Source organism: Stegostoma tigrinum, chromosome 6 (assembly GCF_030684315.1).
Source record: "Stegostoma tigrinum isolate sSteTig4 chromosome 6, sSteTig4.hap1, whole genome shotgun sequence".
Taxonomy (NCBI): domain Eukaryota; kingdom Metazoa; phylum Chordata; class Chondrichthyes; order Orectolobiformes; family Stegostomatidae; genus Stegostoma; species Stegostoma tigrinum.
The window spans coordinates 73249638-73269539 of record NC_081359.1 but is presented as its reverse complement, the minus strand read 5'-3'; the positions used below and the strand labels follow the sequence as shown (position 1 = coordinate 73269539).

General features: G+C 39.5%; 1 protein-coding gene across 4 annotated transcripts in view; it reads left to right on the top strand.

Annotated features, from left to right (window-relative positions):
- lats2 (large tumor suppressor kinase 2) overlaps nucleotides 1-19608 on the top strand; it is an 88372-nt gene extending 68764 nt beyond the window's left edge. For 3 of the 4 annotated variants that reach the window (XM_048532896.1, XM_048532894.1, XM_048532895.1), the window contains 3 exons: nucleotides 389-571; nucleotides 11511-11617; nucleotides 17072-19608. In XM_048532896.1, the coding sequence (XP_048388853.1) occupies nucleotides 389-571; nucleotides 11511-11617; nucleotides 17072-17569 (788 nt within the window). In that variant the 3' untranslated portion in view covers nucleotides 17570-19608. The remainder of the gene's footprint in view (nucleotides 1-388; nucleotides 572-11510; nucleotides 11618-17071) is intronic. The other variant, XM_048532897.1, reaches the window with a different exon arrangement.
- Nucleotides 19609-19902: the final 294 nt, after the last annotated feature.

The following is a 19902-nucleotide window of genomic DNA, read 5'->3' as shown; positions in this document are numbered from 1 at the left end:
ACTTTTTTTTTGTATTTCTTAATACAAATACAACCAATACAGTGCTTGGATTCTTTAATCTGACAATGTGTATCATGTGTCAGTCTTCTAAGTGGAAAGTAAAATGGGATGAATCTGAATGCAATAGACTTGAAAAACATATACCATTTTGAAATTGTTCATTTTTTTTATCGGTATGTAATTATTGTAATTTATTCAATTTAGTAAGATCATGCACATCTGTATTCTGACAACAGGCTTAAATTTTCTTAGCTTGTTTGTAGACATTAAGCATCTAGACTTGAGTTAATGTAAAATAATTGCAATTATAAAATGTTTTGCTATGGAAGTTGACGGCAAATATAACAAATTTTGTATTCAAATGTTTTATTTTCCAATTTACAAAAAGGGAGTCATGTGAGACAGGACAGCATGGAACCAAGTGATCTCTGGGGAGACTTGTCTGACTGTAAGTGCGGTGATAGATTAAAGACCCTCGAACAGAGGGCTGCCCGACAACACCAAAGATGTCTAGCCCACTCATTGGTTGGAACTCCAAATTACATAGCTCCTGAGGTTCTGTTACGCAAAGGTGAGTGTTTATAGGGCTTGTTTGGTTTCAGTATATTTTTGAAATGAATATGCAGTAGTAAAATATTGTATCAAAATTCTCCAGACATTTTCGGAAACTCTACCCTAATTCCAACAGAAGCCCATCAGAATGACCTTAAAGCTTTACTGGGCCTTGCAGGAGCCAGTTGCAGATTTTATTTTGTCAGAAACACAGCTGCCCCTACAATCATCATTGTGTAAAGGAGAAGGCTGCAGGAAAAAGGACACTCTTTATCAGCAAAAACTATCTGGAGCATCAAAACTTTGATGAGTGATATTCTGCATATTTCCTCAAAGTATCAAAAACTCACTTCTCCAGACTCCTGTAGTTTTATTGGGTTCACCAAAGGAATTCAGCAGCAGAAATGTGTTTTGGCTATGATTTTTACCAAAGCTCTATACATTTGCAGTAAGAGGTACAAGGGACTTGGAGTATGCAATGCTGTCCTGTTACCAATAAAGTCATAGAGTGATACAGCACAGGCTCAGACTCCTCAATCTAACTGGTCCATGTGAACCAAGTTTGCCAAATTAAACTAGTCCCATTTGCCTGCATTTAGCCATTTCTTTCTAAATCTTTCCTATTCGCGTACCTGTCTAAATGTCATTTAGATGTTGTAACTACCTGCATCTACCACTTCCTGTGGCAGTTCATTCTACATACAAACTGTGTGAAAATGTTGCCCCTCGGGTCCCTTTTTAAATCTTTCGCTTTTCATCTCAAAAATGTGCCCTCTAGTTTTGAACTCCCTGCCCTACAGAAAAGATCTTTTGCTCTTCACCTTGTCTATTCTCCTCGTGATTTTATAAGCTTCTATGAGGTCATCCCTAAACATCCTATGTTCCAGTAAAACAAAAGTCCTAGCCTATCCAGCCCCTCCTTATAACTCACCCTCCAGTCCTGACAACATCCTTTGTAAATCTTTTCTGAACCTTCTCAATTTAATAATATCCTTCCCATAACAGGGTGACCCAAACTGTACACAGTACTCCAAAAGTGGCCTCACCAACGTCCTGTTCACTCGCAACATGACATTCCGATTCCTATAATCAAACTCTAAGATTTCCTAAATAATTTACTTTGTTGAACAAATTTAGAATTCGGTTTTCTTTCCCTCCTTTCTCGAATAGATATCATATTTGTTTACTTCCAATCCTTTGTGACACTGCAGATTTTAAAGAATTTTGAAAGATCTGAATCAATGTATTTACTGTTCACTGCAGGCATATCTTAAACTTTAGTATATTGACCATTAAATCGGAGACATTTTTGCTTTCAATCTTATTAATGTTTCCAGTGTGTTTTTTTCTTTACTTACATAACTTACATCACTCATGTTAGACTTTGTACCAAGAGCTTTGCCATAACTGAATACTGTTGACCAGGAACTAAACTGGATTAGCTGCATAAATATAGCTGAGGAATGGTGACCGGACCCAAAACGTTAACTCTGTTTTCTCCTTCACAGATGCTGCCAGACCTGCTGAGCCTTTCCAGCAACTTTGTTTTTGTTCCTGATTTACAGCATTCACAGTTCTTTTGGTTTCTATTAGCTGTATAATTATAGTGCTGAAAAAAACAGGTCAGAGCCTAAATTCTGTGGCAAATAATCCCCTATTGCCACTTATGTTTCCTCTAATTTCTCCTGCTATTGAACAGACCTCCAAGGTCCATGTGCAGGAACAGTTTCCGGAACCAGAAATCAATGGATCCATATATGAATTGACACTTTTCAAGCAGCTGCACGGCTGAGAGAGAACACTGCTTGTGTCGTCAAGGCACAAGTCAGGAATGTGACTTGAAAATTCTTCAGTTGCTAGGATTGGTGCAGTTCTAACAGCACTTCAGAAGCTTGACGCCTTCCAGGAAAAAGCAGTCTGATTGATTGCTGTCCTATCTAGACCCTTCAAATATTCATGCTTTCCACCACGAATGCACAGGGCCAGCATGTGTAACATCTACAAGATGCACTGCAATAACTTGCTAAGGTTTCATCACAGCACCTTTCAAATCTGGGAGCTCTGTCACCAAGAAAGACCAGACAGCAGATGCATGGATAAACTTCAATTGCAAGCCACCCTGACCTAGAATTACATTGTATTCCTTTACTGTCCCTGTGTCACTACTTTTCTGTCAACATGGAGGGTATCCCCACACCCCAAGGATTGCAGTAATTCAGAAAGGAAACTTACCACCACCACCTCCAAGACAGTTAGGGATGCGCAATAAATACTGGGCTCACCAGTGATGCTGTCATCGTGAACAGATAAAAATGGAACAAATAATCAACACTAAGGAGTACAATTACTGTGGTTCATGACACTTTCACTTCTCTAGTATTCAAGTCACCCAGAACATGCATTTATGTAAAGTTAGAAGAGAAAAGAGAAGTGTAGCAGGTCTGGCAGCATCTGTGGAGAGGGAGTCAATATTACTTTGTCACACAAGCTCAACATGTCTTGATATAACAAGAAATTTAGAAATGGAACTTGTCATTCCCAGTTGGTCATGACAATCTGTAGAATGTACTGGAAAATAACACACAGCAGCCATATCCTCACTCAAGAGACACCAGTCTGCAAGGACATAGACTTGGATGTTGTAGGAATGTTGGAGGGGGAGGCGCTGGGCTGGTTTCATGGTGGCTGACTGGCAGGAGCATACACCCAATGGAACTTAGAACTTTGCCAACAATGCATCCGGTAAGGTCACTCAGGTGTGTGAAATGCCAGCTACCTCCTTGGGAAGCCTCCATGAGACCATGTGTGAAGGCATAACGTGCAGTTTGAGTATTAAAGATGTGGGGACTTGGACATTTCTTCAAAAACACTGCGTGATTTCTCTAACATTCCTCAAAGGTCGTCTTCTAACAGCTAAAATGGCAGATGCCAGTTCCGCCTTTCTTGTGTCATTGCCCCAGGAATGGAACCTGGAGAAGGAGATAATGGATGCAAGAACTTCAAGCCCAGCAAAAAAGTCAGTTGACAGCAGCTGCTGCATAACCTCCAGAGGGAGAAGCAGCAGGACAAGATCCACCAAGGAGGTTCAGAGAACTGATGACAATCAGGGTTATACGCTTCTCTGCAATTATCTGTCAATGGCGGAATGGTAATGTTGCAGAAGATTAAGGATGTTCCTATCCATCACCTCTGAGCTGTGCCAGCTGCTGTACAAGAACTTTTATGCTGACAATGACTGGGTGGCAGGCTGATCCCAGCAGCTTTTAAGGTTGCAGCTGCCCTTAATTTTTGTGCTTGTATGTCATTTCGAGGTGCGAAGGGGAGCCTTTGTGAGAAACCTCCTGTTTTAAATGCATTGAAGATGTTCATCATACCATTTTCACCATAGTCCACCTCTTCACCTTTCTTCCCTACTTGATTATAGTCAAACAGCTAGGGCATTAGTATTCTCCATCATCACTGACTTCCCTGAAGTTCAAGGTGCTGTGTTGTTTTTGAAGGCAGCAACTAGCAGAGTTGGTGAATGAAGAAGGATTCCACTTTATTAATGTTCAGTTAATTTATGACAATCAAAGTCATTTTTTGGAGGTCCATCCTAGATGTGCAAGGAAATGCCATACCACATAGTAGAACACTCATGCAGGCCCGTGCTCTCTTGGCCCATGCAGGAATGTCTGTTTGGAGACCAGGGATACCTACTCCAAAACAGTCATGACATATAAGAAATCCACAGATAAACATAGAGCTAAGCTACAGTGATGTGAAATTTTCCATCAGGGTCATAGTGGAACATCATGTTAGCTGTTTTAAATGTTTGTTTGCTTGGACCACTCTAGTGGAGTTTTGCAGTAGAGATCAAGTGGTCATTCTGGGGCATTGTGGGTAAACCACTGAGGATGAAGATCAGGGTGAGGGCAGGAGAATGCCCAGGAAGGCTGTCCATGAGAGGAAAATAGAGCAATGTTTCAGAGAGCCTGGGAGGCCAGAGACGAGCTTTATTGCTATCTGCTTGATGCCGAAGCTAGGTTCAGAATTTGATTGCACATTTAAGTTGCTCATCTGACTGGCAACCTGCTGCTTAATTAAAAGGAAATGTCTAAATTATTAGTTTGCTGTTCTTCATACTTGTTCTTGCAGATTAAATGGTGTTATTGGTGTGATTGAATGATTTATTTCAACTGAATACGTTAAACCACCTAAGAACAACATTCTGTTAGCGACACTGCACATATATCATATAGCAGTAATGTTATCTAGCTGTGAAACTATCTTTGATGATCTGGCAGATGAGTCTTCTGTAGTCCAGTTCCTCAGGAACTGTTGCTGATCCTGAAAAAGCTCCTTCAGAGCCTTTTTTTTATCTCTATCTTTTCATTGCCTGCAAGTGCATAGAGACTGTAATGTTGCTTTGATATTAATTGAGTGTTCACAACACGTAAGCTGCAAAAGTTAGCACTTCAAGAACCTCGCTCTCTCTTACTCGCTCGCTCTCTCGCTCCCCCCCCTGCCCTCTGGATTTGTTGCCAAGTGGGACTGTACATGTGAGCTGTCTGTGAATATTTCACAACTTTGTAGCAATACTTCCTTGAAAAGCTCCTACGAAGGAACTGCTTTTCCCTACTAAGGTAAATGGATCTCTCATAAATAGGGTGTCTAAGGCTATATTCCATCTGGGCCCTGGCACTTTCATTATATGTTGTTCTTAGCCTCAGTATTCTCCAAACTTGGCTGCAATCCTCAGTTAAATTTCAAGGATCCTGGACAGAAAGAGCTACCTGCAGTCAGAGCCTTGTTACTTGAGAGAGAAGAACAGCATTTGCAACGTGCAATATCTTACACACTTGACACATGTGAAGAGGCTTCTCAACCCTTCCATAGATCTGACTTTGACCAGGTCTCATAGCAGAAAAAATATTACAGACATTGTAACTGCAGATGAAAACATATGGATGGCATTGATGTCATTTTTACAATGATGCCAGCTATGTGCCCTAAGTGATTTTTAAAAAAATTTTTCCTTCCCACTATGACTAGGTGTAAGGCAGACTTCCACAGCTGCTATGGAGGCAGTCTGTTCAGAAGTGGGTCCTATTGACACCAGAATACTTGGATGGCATTGCAGTAGGTGCTTTCTACCTAGAGAGATCATGCATACTGAGACTTCTACCCAACTGCAAGCTCACTTCCTAGGCTTGACTTGCTGTTGGCAATGGGGAGGTAAAGGGATAGGTTACCTTTGGAGTATTCTAAGCAGAAGCTTCTAGGATGCCTGGATGTTACTGTTCCTCCCTGTGAATTCCTGCTGGCACCATCCTACTTCCCTGAGAGGAAGAGGATGGAGGGAGGTCAAAGAGCGTCTTTGACCTCACTTTGAGGCTGTTTGACCTCACTCCATCCTCTTCCCTTTTGTTTTAACCTTGCCATTGATGCTGAGACTCATTGTTAAACTAACAAAGTGCATGTCTGATTTGCATATTTGGCAACTACTGAGTTTTCTGCTGGACCTGGGGTCTCCAAGTTAGTTGTCATGAAGATATCAGGTAATATCAGAGCTACCAAAATGTGTTGATTAGAATATGGAACAGTACAGCACAGGAGCGGGCACTTCGGCCCACAATGTTGCACTGAATATGACTCCAAATTAAACTAATCCCTTCTGCCTGCCCCTAGTCCATATCCCTCCACTGCTTGCATATTCATATGCTTATCTAGGAGCCCCTTGAACACCCTTATCATATCTGCCTCTGCCAGCACTCCTGCCAGTATGTTCCTGACTCCAACCACTGTGTTTTTAAAAAAAAACTTGCCCCTCACATCTCCTTTGAACTTTCACCCTCTCGTCTTAAATGCATCTCCCCTATTATTAGACGTTTCAACTCTGGGGAAAACTATTCTGACCATCAACCTTATCTATGCATCTCATAATTTTAAAGACTTCTATCAAGTTTCCCTCAGCCCCTGTCACTCCAGGGAAAATAATCGTAGATTTTCTAGTCTCTCCTTATAACTCATAACCTCTCATCCATGCAGCATCCTGGTAAACCCCTTCCACACCCTTTCCAAAGCCTCCACATCCTTCCTGTGATGTGGCGAACAGAATTGAATGCAGTACTCTACGTGTGGCCTAACCAAAGTCTTATAAAGCTGCAGCACAACAGCCTGATTCATGTAGTTAGTGCCCTGAACAATACAGGCAAGCATGCCATACGCCTTCTTTACTACCCTGATTACTCGTGGCCGCTTTCAGGGAGCAATGGATTTGAACTGCAACATCCTCTGTACATCAGTGCTGTTCAGGGTCCTTTTTTTAACTTTTCCTTAACATTTGATCTCCTAAAGGGCAGCATCTCACACTTAGCCAGATTAAACCCCATCTGCCATTTTTCTACCCATATCTGCAACTGATCTATACCCTGCTGTATCCTTTGACAACCTTCAAAACCATCTACAACTCCATCAATCTTTGCGCGTCTGCAGATGTACTAACCCACCTATTTATGTTTTTGTCCGAGTCATTTATATATTTCACAAACAGCAAAGGTCTCAGTATGGATCCTGCAGAACACCACTAATCACAGACCTCCAGCCAGAAAAACACGCTTCCACATATACCCGCTGCCTTCTATGGGCAAGTCAATCAGAGAGGTGCACAGGTTTCTGTGTTAGTTAGAAGCATACATAAGGTCTGGGCGACTGAAGACAGATGAAGCTTTGGAAGAATATCAAGAATGTAGGGCGAATCTGAAATGAGGAATTAAGAGGACTAAAAGGGGACATGAGATATCTTTAGCAAAAATGGTTAGGAAAAATCCCAAAGCCTTTTATTCATATATAAAGAGCAAGAGGGTAACTAGAGAAAGGATTGGCCCACTTAAAGACAAAGAAAGAAAGTTATGCGTCGAGTCAGAGAAAATGGGTGACATTCTTAACGAGTACGTTGCATCAGTATTCACCAAGGAGAGGGACATGACAGATGTTGAGTTTAGGGATAGATGTTTGATTACTCAAGGTCAAGCCAGCATAGGGAGGGAGGAAGTGTTGGGTCTCCTAAAAGGCATTAAAGTGGACAAGTCCCCAGGTCTGGATGGGATCTATCCCAGGTTTTTGAGGGAGCAAGAGAGGAAAGAGCCAGGGCCTTAACAAATATCTTTGCAGCATTCTTAAACACAGTTGGGGTCCCGGAGGACTGGTGAATTGCTAATGTTGTCCCCTTGTTTAAGAAGGGTAGCAGGGATAATTGAGGTAATTATCAACTGGTGAGCCTGACGTCAGTGGTGCGGAAGCTGCTGGAGAAGATACTGAGGGATAGGATCTGTTCCCATTTGGAAGAAAATGGGCTTATCAGTGATAGACAACATGGTTTTGTGCAGGGAAGTTCATGTGTTACCATCTTAATAGAATTCTTTGAGGATGTGACAAAGGTAATTGATGAGGGAAAGGCTGTAGATATCATATATATGAACTTCAGTAAGGTGTTTGATAAGGTTCCCCATGGCAGATTGATGGAGAAAGTGAAATCACATGGGGTCTAGGGTGTACTAGCTAGATGGATAGAGAATTGGCTGGGCAACAGGAGACAGAGAGTAGTAGTGGAAGGGGGTTTCTCAAATTGGAGACCTGTGACCAGTGGTGTTCCACAGGGATCTGTGCTGGGACCACTGTTGTTTGTGATATACGTAAATGATTTGGAGGAATGTATAGGTGCTCTGATTAGCAAGTTTTCGGATGACACGAAGATTGGTGGAGTAGCAGATAGTGAAGGGGACTGTCAGATTACAGCAGAATATAGATAGATTGGAGAGTTGGTCAGATAAATGGCAGATGGAGTTCAATCTGAGCAAATGCGAGGTGATGCATTTTGGAAGATCTAACTCACAAGTAAACTATACAGTAAATGGAAAAGTCCTGGGGAAAATTGATGTTCAGAGAGATCTGGGTGTTCAGGTCCATTGTTTCCTGAAGGTGGCAACACAGGTCAATAGAGTGGTCAAGAAGGTCTATGGCATGCTTTCCTTCATTGGATGGGGTATTGAGTACAAGAGTTGGCAGGTTGCATTACAGTTGTATAAGACTTTAGTTTGGCCACATTTGGAGTACTGTGTACAGTTGTGGTTGCCACATTACCAAAAGGATGTGGATGCTTTGGAGAGGGTGCAGAAGAGGTTCACCAGGATGATGCCTGGTATGGAGGGCGCTAGCAATAAAGAAAGGTTGAGTAGATTAGGATTATTTTCATTAGAAAGATTGAGATTGAGGGGGGAACCTGATTGAGGTCTACAAAATCATTAGGGGTATATACAAGGTGAATAGTAAGAGTTTTTCCCAGGGTGAGGGACTCAATTACTAGGGGTCATGAGTTCAAAGTGAGAGGAGGAAAGTTTATGGGAGATATGCGTGGAAAGTTCTTTATGCAGAGGGTGGAGTGTGCCTGGAACGTGTTGCCAGCGGAGGTGGTAGACACAGACACGATGGTGTCTTTTAAGTTGCATCTGGACAGGTACATGGATGGGCAGGGAGCAAGAGGATACAGACCCTTAGAAAATAGGTGACAGGTTTAGACAGAGGATCTCGATCAGCGCTGGCTTGTAGGGCCAAAGGGCCTGTTCCTGTGCTGTAATTTTCTTTGTTCTTTGCCCATTGTTCTTTTGCTGTCCTCATTAGCAGTTCTGGTCTTCCCTGGCAATCTCTTGATATGTGATGTGTGCCAACAACCCCCACCATCCCCGTCCATCAGTCTTCGACTTCTTGACCTGGCTGTGTGCCAGTTTTTCTTGCAATGATTGAGAAGGGTTGAATACAGTGGGAGTAGATACAATAGCAGTTCCTGATCATGCATGACTACAAGAGATTGTGAGGTGTCCTCACTGAGTGAGCAGGAAGTGCAGACGGCAGATAGGATTATTAGTTGTAATGGATGAAGTGATGTAGGCCCTTGAGTAGGCATAATACATGTGATGATGAGGGTTATACACCACCGTCCTTCATGAGATACATATGCAGTGGCACAGTCACAATGAGTAATGGTACTGTACCTGTGAGGTAGCAGAGAAACAATGGTACCTCTTACCCTTGTGGAGAACAGGAAATAATTAATCTTCTTAGTGTTGCTATCTCTGTCCATACTGGATTGGGTGGGGTGGCCTTTAGTTACAGACAGCCAGACAGAAGACTAACCTTCACTCCAATCACTGCATCCAACAACACCTTTAGATCTTTCTTTTTGAAACGGGAAGATTATTTTTTGTGCCATATGTCGAGAGGTGAGCACTACATGTAAAGGATAGTTCCTGGCTTGTACAGTCTGTAGTTGTATCAACTGGCTGTTAAATATGGTGCCAGACATGTGAAAGCCTGAAGCTGCCAATAGTAGCAAGTACTTCCAAGTCACTTACCATGTGATTTGCCTATAGAGACAACCAATATGTCACTTACATAAAGATTGCAATCAAAGGCAGGTAATCGTGCAACATAGTTCTCCCTGGGCCATGGTGAGAATAATGTCATGAAATTTCAAACGGAAAGATTCAGCCCGTGGAAAATTAAGAGCATCCTTGTGGAGACTGACTTTCCTGTCTCCCCTCCATTCATCTGAACATGTATGAAATGCAAACCACCTGAAAAGGACTTTCTACATGCCACACATGGACTGACCTGTGCTTTCACGAAAATCCACATGCAATTGTACATTTGTACTTTCAGATCATTATAATGTTTCATTACAATGCCATTGGAAAGGACTTGTACCAAATATTATGGGAAAACATTGTTCAATTGCTGAAGAACAAAGAGGGTTACAACAGCAGCAGTGACTCCCAGCAAAGGCACAAAAATAGTCAAAAAACTGCAGACCAGTAAGCATCCTTAGTACTTGGGGACAAAAAAAAGTTGTCTGACTTTTCGGAGCATCTAAGAATTTTTAGCTAAAGCAAGCATATTCTCAGATATTTTCTCGAGGGGGGGAAAAAAGGCTCAAGGTAGTAAAGCCGTTTGAAAAGATAAATACAAATAAACGTTTCTACATTTTGAGAATCTAAAACTTAGGACCATAAATATAAGAGAGCCACCATTGAGAAATCGAGGAGAAGCATAGTCGATCAGTCTGGTTCAAATGTGGAATTTCCTATCATGTGAATTATGGTGTATGATATGGACATATTCAAGGCCAAATTGCTTAAGTACATGGACCCTGTTTTTGGGCAAAAACACCACTCAAAGCAACAAACTCTTGTGAGGAAATGTAGCATTTTAGTGCAACAATGGCTATTGAAAGAGAGAGATGTTTTTATGTTAGATGATCTTAGATCTTGTTATGTACATCAGGAATTCATAACAAATAAAAATCAGTGATAGCTCATGTGTAAGATATGTCAGCAGCTTATCACTATGAACTACCTAACTCAGTAAGCAATTTTCAAAATATTAATTGGTACCACATTTTATAGTTTGCCTGTCATCTGATGTGATTTGTTTTTTAAAAAAAGGCAAAAATGCCACAAGGAAGAGGAGTATGAAAATAATTTTCGCTGGCCTGAGAGATTGACACTTAACTACCAAGTCACGAATCGTCATTAACCAAAGCATTCTCCATGGCATCATCTCTACCAATCAGAATCCATTTGCCAACCAATCAGTAGTCTTCTCACATACAGTATAGATGTTATTTTCCTTTTACTTTTATATTTCTTATGAATTTTCCTGATGAATGCAAAATAAAGAACTTTGGCCATTTTTTAGAAATATATCAAATTAGTATTTTTCAGTTATTAGTTATTTACAGATTTTGCAGCAGACCAATTCTGTTGAACCTTGTTAATTTACAGTATAGAAACATTTGACTCAACTGGTCTGAGTTTTAGCTAGATTTTTAAAATCAATAAAGTTTATTTCTCTATTCTTGGCTTGGGTAAACATTTACTTACAGTTGGGGATTACCTTGGGTAATGGTGTCTCTTTTACAGGATACACTCAACTTTGTGACTGGTGGAGTGTGGGAGTTATAATGTTTGAAATGTTAGTAGGTCAGCCTCCTTTTCTTGCTCCAACACCTGCAGAAACTCAAATTAAGGTACGTACCTAGGGCTGTATATTCTTACAGCAATACATCAGAACCGATGTTTTACTTTGATACAGTATCTCATAAACCAAATTGTGTACTAAATGAGGGTAAAGTGGTACAGTGGTAATGTTACTTGGCTAGTATTCCAGCCACCAGTCTAATGCTCCAAAAGCAGAAGTCTGATTGCTCATCAGCGGGGAGAATCTTAATCAAGTAGTAAATGTGCATTAAAAAAAGCTGGTCTCAACAATGGTGATCACAAAAATCCATCTGATTCGCTAACTGAGATGCATTTCAGTCTGCTTGATTGTAAACTACCTTCTGAAATGACTTGGCAAAACATTAAGTTGTGCCAAACTGACATTTTGAATAATTAAACTGGAAGAACCACCAACATCGACCTCGGCATTGGAATTAAAGGCACACGTTGCTCGGTTGACCTTGCAAAGCCCTCATTATCATCTGGGACTTCTGCTGAAAAGGGGAGAGTCAAAAGACTAGCTGAGCAACAGCCTTGAAATTGACATAATTAGTTTCACTGAATCATGCGTATGTTAGGAGTAAGAGGGTGGCTAGGGAAAGGGTAAGTCCACTTGAGGGTAGAGGAAAGAATTTAGGCATGGAACCAGAGGAAATGGGTGACACCCTTAAGTACTTTGCATTGGTATTTGCCAATGAGAACGTAAGAATGATGGCTAAGATTAGAGAGGAATATACTGGAATTCTGGGTCATGTTGATATTAAGAAGGAAGAGGTGTTGGATGTCTTGAAAAAGTTTTAAGATGCCTTCAGGCCCTGGGGCCTTAACTATCCAAAAATACTGAGGGAGACAAGGGAAGAAATTGCTGGAGTTTTGACACAGATATTTCTATCCTCTTTAACCACAGTTGAGGTTCCAGAAGACTGGAGAATAGCCAATATTGTTCCTTCGTTTAAGAAGGGCAATAGGGACAGTCCAGGAAATTATAAACTGGTGAGCCTTAAATCAGTGGTATGAAAATCACAGAAGATTCCTTAGGGCAGATTACTTGCATTTGAAAAAGAATTATTAGGGATAGTCAGCATGACTTTGTTCAGGAAGGATCTTGTATGTTAGATTTGATTTGAATTATCTTAGGAAGTGATGAAGATGATTGAGGGTGGGCAGTGGACGTTGTCTACGTGGACATTAAAGCATTTGACAAAGTCCTGCACGGTATGCTGGTCCGTAAGTTCAAGTCACATGGGATTGATGGTGAGTTGGTAATTTGGATACAAAATTGCTTGGTCATAGAGACAGTGGTCACTGTGGAGAGGTGTTTTTTTGACTGGAGGTCAGTGACCAGTGGTGTTCTACAAGGATCACTGCTGGGACCTCTGTATGTAATTTATATGGATGATAACATAGGCGTTCTGATTAGTATGTTAGCACATGACATGAGGAAAATTGTCAAAGGACACAGCAGAATGTAGATCATTTGGAAATTGGGTGGAGAAATGGCAGATGGAGTTTAATCCAGACAAGTATGCATTTTGGGAGATCAAGTGCAAGAGAAAAGAATACAGTAAATGACAGGATCCTTAGGAGCTTTGATTTACAGAGAGATCTTGGGGTGCAGTCCATATCTCCTTGGAAGTGGCAACAAAATTGGATAAGATGGTGCAGAAGACAAATTGCATGTTTGAGCATACAGTAAAATTTGGCAAGCCATGTTCTAGTTGTATAAAACTTTAGTTAGATCACATTGAGTATTGTGTGAACTTCTGGTTGCCACACTATTGAAAGGACATGGAGGCTTTGGAAAGGGCACCACAAAACGTGTACCAGGATGTGGCCTCAATTGAAGTGTATTAGCTATAAGGAGGGGTTGTACAAACTTGAATTGTTTTTACTAGAGTGTCAGAGACTTCGTGGTGACATGATAGACATACATAAAATTTTGAGTTGCTTAGATAGGTTGGATAGTCAATGTCAGGTATTAGGGGGCATAGGTTTAAAGTGAGAGGGGAAAGTTTAAAGAGGGCAAGTTTTGTGTGAGGCAAGTTTTTATGCAGGGATGGTAGGTGCCTGGAATGTACTCTAGGGTAGGTGGTAGAAACAGATACGATAGCAATGTTTTAAGGGGCTTTTAAACAGAAACAAAGAGGCAGGGAACAGAAAGATACAGACCACGTGCAGGCAGTTGGGATTAGTTTAGAATGGCATCATGGTCAGCAAAGACATGGTGGGCTGAAGGGCCTGTTCCTGTGTTGTATTGTTCTTTACCGATCAGTGAAGAAAGTAGGTTTGTAGTAGAGAACTCCTGGCTGATTTCTCAAATAAAACATCAAGTAAAGGGAGCTTGTTTAACTGTTCTCTCTGAAATGAGAATTTGAATGCAGATGGAGTCTGTAAAAACATGCAAGTCATTCTGCAGCTGTAGATACAGCAACTGCATCAACTGCATATGAGAAATATTCAAGGAGTAGCAGGTTTGGTGTTAGTTCATCAAAGACACATATCTTACCTACTCCCATAAAGACCCATGTTGATGTTACCTGTATATTGTGCAAACTTATGAAAAGCCCTAAGGTGGTCACTGTGCTGAAAAGTGCCCAGTTCAACTCAGATTACCTTGAAATGGTAAGGTGCCTCAAACATTTGAGCAGCAGTGGTGTTCTCCACTATCAGAATATTGATGCCAAACCAAAAGGGCATTTACCAATCATGCAGATGAGTTATGTGATATGTGAACTTCAATGCCTGTGAGATGCCAGCTATGTAGACCATACACATCGCAGCATATCCCTTCGGCTGTTCATAACAAGCAAAGTACTGACCTTGTCCAACTATCACAGTGTAAAACATTAGATGTGATTCTGCAATTAGACAATTTTACTAAATAATCCTGAGTGGTTGTCAACATAAAACTTTGCACAAAGTAGCATTGTTAGTTGAACTCTCAGTGTGGTGTAGTTGTGTGTCCAGCAAGCTCCATATTTTAACACACAGGGCTTTGCAAGTAGAGAGAAAATGTACACACATTCTGTCTGTTTCAACCCAACAAAATAGGTGACATCCTTTTGCTGGATCATTGGTCGGGGCCTTTCTCTGAGAAATCAGGGTCAACCTGTAAAATTTAAACAAAGCCTGCCAACTAACTCAGTCATTAATTGGTGCTTTGTCCATGGCAACACCTCAACAAACTAGCATCCACTTTCCAACTCATCAACACTCCAAGTATAAAAATTGGTTTTCACTATGAATTTGTATTGTTGCAAGTTGTTCTGATAAATGTACGACAAAAAGTTTCAACAAAATGTCTTATTTTAGAAACAAAATTTATTATATCAGTACACCAGGTGGAAAGAAACATAAATGGACATTTGTATGGAGAACAGAATATAAAATTAGGGCAGTTATACTACAGTTGTAAAGGACTTGTTGCGAGTAGATTTGGTTTACTTTGCCCAGTTTTGGTCTCTTTATTTGAAAAGGTTTTAACTGCACTAGCAGCAGTTCAACAAAGTTTCACGCAATTCATAACTTGGTGAAGGATTTCTCTCATGAAGAGTGGTTGAATGGATTGGACTTTTGGAAAATGAGAGCCCATCTTATTGAAGTAAAAAAGATCCTGAGGGAACTTGTTAAAGTTGATACTGGGAGGATGTTTCTTCTTGGATTAACAGATTCAAAATAATAATTCTCCCTTGTATATCAAGAATTTTTTTTCTCCTGGACCATTGTCAGTGTTTAAAGCTCCCCTCCACAGAAAGCAGTGGAGGTTTCATTGAATTTATTCAGGTTGAGTTAAATAGACTTTTAGTAGACGATGGTAGTTGAGGGCTTTGTCGTGCAGAAAATTGCAGTTGAGACCATAGTAGAATGAGCCATGGTCTTATCACTGGCAGATCTGAAGAGCAAATGGCAGGGTGCTGCTCCTAAGCCCCTTTGCTTTTTCTTTATTTATTAATGGGATAAGGGCATTGATGGCTAGGCAACATTTATTGCCCATCCCTAATTCCCTAGAGGGCAGGTCAGAGTCACATTGCTGTGGGTCTGGAGTCATAAGTAGGCCTGACCAGATAAGGATGGCCGTTTCTTTCCCTAAAGGACACTAGTGAACTATGTTACAAATGGCAATCCCACTTGTTGATGGCATACCTCCTTGCAAAAATAGTCAACTGCAACCTGGTAACTGACCTTAATGGTGAAATCTCACGTTCCACAGAAAATCAGAACATGTTTCAATTGCATGGGGTCAGACACGGAAGGTGCATTCACTTGCTTTAAGTGGAATGTGAAGAATAGCTCAAATTTCTCAACTTTACAGGTCTGAGAAATTGCAAATTATGTCTGCAGTATAGGTCCAATGACGTAGGAAGTAGATTTGATGGTTTAACTTAACATCTTTTATGAGTTGTCTAGGGGGTGAGGAAGAGAATTATTCCACCAAAGATAATTCCCATTTTTGCATTAAGACCAGGAAAGTGCCTGCCTCAACTTATCTGTTTTCAGTTGCCAGTCTTGGATGGGATGCTTGACCAGCATTCAGTACTGATAGAGTAGAAACTTCCTTAAATTGAATGTTGCAAAGACTATGATCCCCGCAATTAACTCCATTCCCTAGCGCCTAACAGGATCTTCTTTCTCTGGAAACAGTCTGAGATTAAACATATGGTCGTAGCCTTGGTGTCATATTTGACCATGAGATCAGCTTTAGACCACATTTGTGCCATCATCAAGATCACCTGTTTACACCTACACAACATGGTCCCAGCTTCGCCTTGTCTTAGCTCATGACCTGCTGAAATCCTCATTTTGTGGTTTTGGTATTTCTCAACATGAGAGCTTTAACACGTTATCTCCCACCTCCTACCCACAGTAAACATGAAATCATCCTAAATGTAGTTCCCTTGTCTTAACTTGCATTAAATCGTGTTCACCTATCACTCTATCCTCACAGACTTAAGCTGTCTGTGAGTGAAGCGATGTTTTGATTTTAAAATTATAATTCTTGTTTTTAAATGCCTCTATAGTGCAGCGACTTCCTACCTGTCTAATCTCCATTAGCCACACAATATTTGTGCTCATCTAATTCTGTCGTTTTAAGCATCCCTGATTTTAATCACTGCGCCATCGATGCCCACTCCTTCAGCTGTTTCGACCCTTGGAATTCTTTCTCCAGACTTTCCTGCTTCTCTACCATGCTTTCCTCCTGCGAAAGACTCCTTCAAACCTACTCCTTTGACTAAGCATTTGGACATCTAACCTAATATCTCGTTATGAAGCTCAGTGTCATAGTTTGTTTTATAGCTATTCTGTAATGTGCTTTGAATTAATTTCTAAATGGTAAAATTGCCATATAATGTAAGTTATTGTTATTGGATCCACTATCCAGGTTCTATCTCTGATATCAATGAATGTGAATGAGCTAGTGGTGGGAGACAAGTGGAAAAAAAAAGGTGTGAAATAATCATATTCATTATAACCTCTATTCCCAGGTGATAAATTGGGAGAGCACACTCTACATTCCTCCACAAGTAAAGCTTAGTTCTGAGGCAACAGATCTCATCATAAAGCTCTGTTGCGGAGCCAGTGACAGATTGGGTGGAAATGGAGCAAATGAAATTAAGGGTCATCCTTTTTTTGTTTCTATTGATTTTTCTGAAGACATCCGCAGACAGCCAGCACCTTATGTCCCAAAGATAAGCCATCCCATGGACACGTCCAACTTTGACCCAATTGAAGAAGATAACTCATGGAATGACAGCAATAATAGCACCAAAACATCTGACACACTAACTAGTCATGTTTGTGGCAATAAGCATCCAGAACATGCGTTTTATGAGTTCACCTTCCGAAGATTCTTTGATGACAATGGTTATCCTTTTCGGTATCCAAAACCCATGGACAATGGTGAGCCCAAACAGAATCAGACAGAGATGAGTCAGAGGAATTCTGTTGACCATGGTGAAAGCTATCAGCCTGTATATGTTTAAAATTTATATATAACGTCTTATGTGAAATTTTTCTGTTATGCCATTTGAAACAGTGCAACACAGTATAGAAATGAAGATTGATTGTTGAAAACAGAAAGCACTTACTTTATGGTATATTGTGCCCTCTAGGAATGATTGTTGAGTCCCTACTGCTGAATGTGTTCTTTGAAAAATGTGCGATATTTGACATCAACATTAATTTTAAAGCAGAGAGTACAGCTCTGTATAAATAATAAATGACAACAAACTTTGAATACATCTGGAACATTTAGACAGGATTGCAAATATATGGAGAAAACTGTAAGAGGTTTTCTGGCTACGTGCAATAATATGTAAATCATTATGTTTTTATATAAAGTGCAATTGGTAACTGTAAGACAATAAAAGTACAATGATCTTATAAACATTCTGTTAATTTTATAATAATCTATATTGAAAGGTCTGGAGCAAATTGCATAACACTTGATGCTGCTTTATGCCCTTGTATGATACATACAAACTATTTTTCAATACAAACTGAGAGAAGGGTGCGTTGATGAATGGGTTATGCATCCGGGTATGCTTTTAGTGTGTGGAACTGAATGCATGAACAGTATTTTTTTTCTTCTCACTAAAGTCAGTTTATGGAATATTTTTAAAACAGGCAGGTCCTGTATGAGTTGATTCATTTATATGAATTTTAAAAACAATCAAGCTCTTTCTTGAGAAGCCATTATGTTAATCTGCCTCTTTAGTACTGTCTGAGATTTTGTTTCCTTGTGTGTTCTACATAAGTTTTTCTTTTCTTCTATTCACAATTCATACTTATTTTAAGATGTTATCGCAGTCAAACTAGGTGCGATTTTCAACCATTTTACAAATTAATATGGACACAGAATGTTTTACCATTAATCAGTGTGAAGTTACTATAGTCCAATGAAAATTATGTTGTAATAGTCTGAAATTAAAATTATTGGTAGTTGTTATTAGCCCAAGAAAGACCATCCAATGTAATTGTTTATAAAAGAATTTTTTTCCTCATCTGTAATAACTGAGTGAGTTCTTATGTAATTAATACATTTCATAGCTGCACTTAATTAATTGTAATTTATATTGATATGCAAAATTATCAAGTTTATCATGTTTTCTAATCATTGGTGTTGCCTTATTTCTGAAATTAATGTGACATAATCAAAGAATAATGGATATGTGTACTCAGTTCTGGAGGTGTGATGTAATATCTCTCAACAGTTGATATGAAAAATAGCTATCAAAAATATGACGAATGTTAACATAAAAGAAAACTTGCAACAGTAGTCAATTTGACTGTTAAAATATTAACAGAATAACATTCAGTAAATTGTTATCAGACCTATTATTGGACAAGTCATATCATAAAACATTCAGTTGTCATTCCTTGGACATTCGTTAACTAGATTTGTAACACTTACTACCATTCAACCAATGAATCTTTTTTTTGCTTTGTTTGTCAATTTTTCAAATAGATGGGTATGGAAAATAGTTGGAAAGCTACAATGGTATGGGGGAAGGGCAGCAGGACATTTGGAGAAGAGGTAACATTATTTAGAACAACATTCTGTGTCAAATTAAAATGTAAGGAGGTTGAATATTAGAAGATACTTCTGTTATACAATCATCATCAAATATGCCGGAATCTGATTTGGAAAGCTGGTCAATATTTAGAATAATTGCATTTACATTAATTATGACAATTTTATTTGGCTGTACAATGTATCAAGTGTTTTTTTTCTAATTTTGAAAAACTTTGACTATCTATGCAATGTGGAAATACAATTAGTAAATGTCTTTGTAAACCTTTAGAGCACACAGTCGTCTAAAATAAAAAGCATATGCTATTCAAACTTTATGAAAAATGTTATCTATTTTGTATGAACTTGTTTACATTTCTATACATAGGTGTGTTCTGAACATATGAGAATTATTGTGTTGCTTGTTCCGTGACAGTCTCTTTTTCTCCAGTATTATTGGTTTTTTTTAACTTTGTCACACATCCGCCAGAACTCCCGTTACAATTTTCCTCAGGAATTCAAATATAACTATTTATTAGTGTAATATGAATGCCTTTTTGGATATTTGTTTTGGAAAATTCTCAAAAGTAAAAAAAAATAAAATATGTTTTCAGTGTCTGTGTGACAATTTATAAATGAGTTAAATAATTTTGAAAGATCCACAGAAGTTTTGATATCATTATACTGAAACATTCAGATGTATCTTTTACTGCTGGGAATTTGACCTAAAAGAAGATGCCTTTTTTAGAAGTTACTTATTATGTTTCCGGTATACTGTCCAATATTATTAACCAAGAGATCGCA